Source organism: Apis dorsata, unplaced genomic scaffold (assembly GCF_000469605.1).
Source record: "Apis dorsata unplaced genomic scaffold, Apis dorsata 1.3 scaffold_98, whole genome shotgun sequence".
In the NCBI taxonomy this organism is placed as follows: domain Eukaryota; kingdom Metazoa; phylum Arthropoda; class Insecta; order Hymenoptera; family Apidae; genus Apis; species Apis dorsata.
Window position 1 is genome coordinate 343145 of NW_006263396.1, and position 4628 is coordinate 347772.

The 4628-nt window shown below is 34.8% G+C and overlaps 1 protein-coding gene across 2 annotated transcripts in view; it reads left to right on the forward strand.

Annotated features, from left to right (window-relative positions):
• LOC102679190 overlaps positions 1-4628 on the forward strand; it is a 106564-nt gene that overhangs the window by 80553 nt on the left and 21383 nt on the right. Inside the window, exon 5 of one of the 2 annotated variants that reach the window (XM_031508714.1) lies at positions 93-206. The exons of the other annotated variant lie outside the window; for it this stretch is intronic. Within the exon in view, the coding sequence (XP_031364574.1) occupies positions 93-206 (114 nt within the window). The remainder of the gene's footprint in view (positions 1-92; positions 207-4628) is intronic. 2 annotated transcript variants of the gene reach the window in all.

The following is a 4628-nucleotide window of genomic DNA, read 5'->3' on the forward strand; positions in this document are numbered from 1 at the left end:
TCCTTTTCGCTAATATAAATTTTGCTTAATTTAAGCACACTAACTACGCTGCAAAGGTAATTGTTGTTGAATTGATTGTGATGTTTGTATAGCGCCGTTGCTAAGAAGGGTTTCCACCCTTCCAAGAAGAGGGTTGCAACAGAGACATACCTTGGATCCCGAATTGTCCTCGTTAAGCGAACACGATCCCAATCGTCTTATCGAGTGTAAGTGGGTCATTACGAACACTAGTTTTTTTTTTTATTTTTATTTATTTATTTATTTATTTATTTAATTATAAGTACTTAGAGTAATCGAAAGAGTCAATTAGTTATCCACATCTCTCTATATAGAATCCTCTTATCCTTTCTTCGTATCTTGTCTCTTGATTCAACATCAAGATCGTAATATAAGAATGTTTCGATGATTTCGACCCAACTTTCATTTCTCCATTTCTCTCTACTTTCCTTAGTGCATTTCTTGATTTCTTAGAGCGTAAATGTTGAGTAATCGAGTATTGGTTGTGTCTTCAATTGTTGATCTTTTACGAAAAAGCATGTCGTAGTTAAGGATATTTTGTGTATTGTCATAGATTTGGATATCTAGCACGATATTGTATCCAGTGAAAACCATCCACAAGCGTTTCAAGAATTTTTTTGAATGCGTAAAACAAATATACACGATTGTATACGCACAAATAAAAAAGTTAATCGTGAAGCATGATTTCACACTGTCATTTCGATTTTTATATAATCAGAAATTTATAAAAATTTACCATTTAATAGGTCAATTTATATTCAATATTCCTGAATCCATCGTTATCGAAAAAACTAGCCTGGAAAACTACCAAACTTCTTCCCTTACCTCTTCCCGATTTTCAAAAGCGACTTCTTTCTTCCAGAAATTAAGAAAAAACGAAACAGATAAATCAAAATTCTCATTCCCTCGAACAATAACAGCAATTTATCACAAATTCCTCGAACACCCCTCCACTTTCGAAAAGCGAATCCATCATCCTCTTCTGTAAAAACTACCCTAGAAAACCTATCCCTCGCCGCTTCTCTTACTTCACCCCCGATCCAAAAAGCAATTTCTTTTCAGGAATCGACAAACAGACGTCACGACCCAGTTTCTTCGAGTTTCGATAAAAAAAGGAGAGAGAGAGAGAGAGAGAGAGAGAAGCCAGAAGAAACGAAAACCCTTCCACTCCTAATCTCATCCTCGAAGAACGAATGGAGAAGAGCGAGACATGATCACCCCCTTTTCTCCCCGCGTTCTCCTCCCCGCCGTGGAGACGTTTTTCGGCGCGATGTTTGCGCGAGAAGATCGGTTGTTTGGAGGCGGGCCAGCCCCATATTTTTGTCCCCTCGATCGGGTGGAAACTGGTGCAACGGGACCCGCAATACGGAATCCCTATGCGGGGATATATAACCCAGGCGAGAGAATCTCCTCCTCATCCAGAGTTTTCACGCAAAAAGAATTTTCCATGGCGACGACCTATATTCCGCGATTCTTGCTTACAACCTTGGTCCCCCTTCACATTTTTCCCCGTGGCGCTCGAGTTTTGACCTCCTCTCCTCTTCCGTGGAGAATTCTTTTTTCTTTTTTTTTTCTTTCTTTTTTTCGACTCGATGCAACCGGATTATCGCTGCCCTCGTTTCCAACTTCGGGATTTGGGGTAATCCCCGCGTTGGAGACGTGTGTTGATGGATCGTTGATGATGTGCAATCCTTTGTTACGTCAACTATCTTATGGGAAGGGATTTTTTTTTTTCGAGTGATGGAGTTCGATTTAATTAGTAGTGATTGTTGATTGGAGATGTTGGCTTTAGAAGGATTTGTTTTAATTTTTTGCAATTTTTGAATGAATAGACGAAAGGGAAGAATTTTTTTTTTTTACAAAATTGATAATCGATGTGTTTCGTGGTATTTTTTTTTTTTTTTTTTTTTTAATACGTTTTTGATCATTTTCTATTGAACGAAGTCAGAAATTTTTCTTGGAAAATTTTGTGTCGTTATGAGGGAATTTTTTGAGTGATGGGGTTCGATTTAATTAATTAGTAGTGATTGTTGGTAGATGTTGGCTTCAGAAGGATTTGTTTTAATTTTTTACAATTTTTGAATGAATAGACGAAAGAGAAAAATTTTTTTTCATTATGGAGGGAAAGGATTTTTCGAGTTTTTACAATTTTTTTTACAATTTTTGAATGAATAGACGAAAGGAAAGAATTTTTTTTTTTACAAAATTGATAATCGATGTGTTTCATGATATTTTTTTTTTTTTTTTTTAATACGTTTTTGATCATTTTCTATTGAACGAAGTCAGAAATTTTTCTTGGAAAATTTCGTGTCGTTATGAGGGGATTTTTCGAGTAATGGGGTTCGATTTAATTAGTAATGATTGTTGATTGGAGATGTTAGCTTCAGAAGGATTTGTTTTAATTTTTTACAATTTTTGAATGAATAGAATTTGTGTTTCATGGTATTTTTTCTTTTTAATACGTTTTGATCATTCTCTTCCTGAATTGAAGGAAATCAGAAATTTTCTTTGAAAAATTTTGTGTCGTTATGAGGCGATTTTTCGAGTGACGGGGTTTAATTTAATTAGTAGTGATTGTTGAAAAGGGAAAAATTTTTTTTTTACAAAATTAATAATCGATGTGTTTCATGGTATTTTTTTTTTTTTTTTAATACGTTTTTGATCATTCTCTTCCTGAATTGAATGAAATTTTCCTCGGAAAACTTCGTGTCGTTATGGGGGGAGAGGATTTTTCGAGTGACAGGATTTAATTTAATTAGTAATAGTTGTTGGTAGATGTTGGTTTCAGAAGGATTTGTTTTAATTTTTTACAATTTTTGAATGAATAGACGAAAGGGAAGAATTTTTTTTTACAAAATTGATAATCGATATGTCTCATGATATCTATTATTTGCATTTTTAATACGTTTTTGATCATTCTCTTCTTGAATTGAACGAAGTCAAAAATTTTCCTCGGAAAATTTCGTGTTGTTATAAAGAGAAGGGATTTTTCGAGTTTTTACAATTTTTTTACAATTTTTGAATGAATAGACGAAAGGGAAAAATTTTTTTTTTACAAAATTAATACTTGATGTGTTTCATGGTATTTTTTCTTTTTAATAAGTTTTTGATCATTCTTTTCCTGAATTGAACAAAGTCAGAAATTTTCCTCGGAAAACTTCGTGTCGTTATCGTTGACCCGTTTTCGTATCTCTCCAAGCACGCGTGAGTAAAAATTATTTACATGTCGATAACGTATTTCTATCCCACTATTCCCACTTCACTAGCGTGTTATCTTTAAAAGAAAGAAAAAAAAAAAAAGCCACCACTATTTTGCATTTTAATTATTCTCCATTCCATTATCGCCACCGCTTCATTCAGACCGAGTAGAAACGAGAATATCTCCAATTTCCATTCATTTCTAAAAAAGAAAAAAGTAAATGTAAATATTTCTACAAAATCTTCAACGAATCGTATCCCATATTCCTTCAATTAACAAATTGAAAAACTTTCACTTTATTAATGTCCATCTCGATCGAGGAGAAGACGAAGTAAAATCAAATCTGTCCGATTATGATGATCGAAAATGTGGCGCGTTCCAGAAGAAAGCGTTCCACAAAACCAACGACTCGTACTCTCCTACTCTCGAAAACAGTTTGCAACTGAGAATCGTTTCGTTTGTGAAACGATTAGGGAGAGGATATGCCGCGATAGGCGAGAAAAATTGTGCGTGAACGCACGAGCCGAGGGAAGTGGAGCGGCCTCGTGGAAATTGGAGGAGTCGGGCGAGGCTTTCACCTTTCGGTTACGCAAAAAAAAAGAAAAGGAAAAAAAATTACTCGAACAATGAACCGCGCTCTTCTGATCCATCGACGACAAAAAGCCGGTGTGATTCTCGCACCCAACGTCTCGGCGACTTCTCTTTGTACAATTCTCTCTCTCTTGAAGAAGAAGAAGAAGAAGAAGAAGAATGGTTGGTTTTATTGGGAGAGTGTGTTGGAAGCATAACAGATGCGATCTTGTTTTATATTTATGGTAAAGTGAGAGCACTCGAGTTGGGGGTTGGATTTGATAAATTGAGAAATGAGTTGGGAAATAAAAGAGGAGTAAAGTTTATTATAGGATTTTGCAATTAAAATTTGTAATTTACGATTACAAGGGTGCAGATTGTTGGAAGAGATAAATTTGGTTGAGTTTTGGATGGGTCGAATCGATAGTTTCAGAATTTTCTATTCTTTTTTAACGCGTAGCCTGGTTTAAAAAGCGTTTAAAACTCGTGGCACGCGCCGACCTATTTATATTTATTCCACGATCAACTCGCTTCAACAGCCAAGTCCTTGGTACGCAGTTTTGTGGAAAAAGTTTCAAGCTTCGATATAAGCGCAATGAACAGAAAATGGTTTATTGATACCCGTCTCGGATGCTTGAACAACTCTCTTTGATGAATTATTCAAGACCGCCGCGATGTCTTTATCAAGTTTCTCTTTCTTCTTAATTAGAAAAATGTCAACAAAAGGATCTCCAAATATTTTTCACCTTTTAAATCCTATTTTATACCCTATCGAAGATTTTTTAAATATCGATTCGATTAGAATAATAATAAAAAAAAAAAAAAGAACAAAAAAAATTAG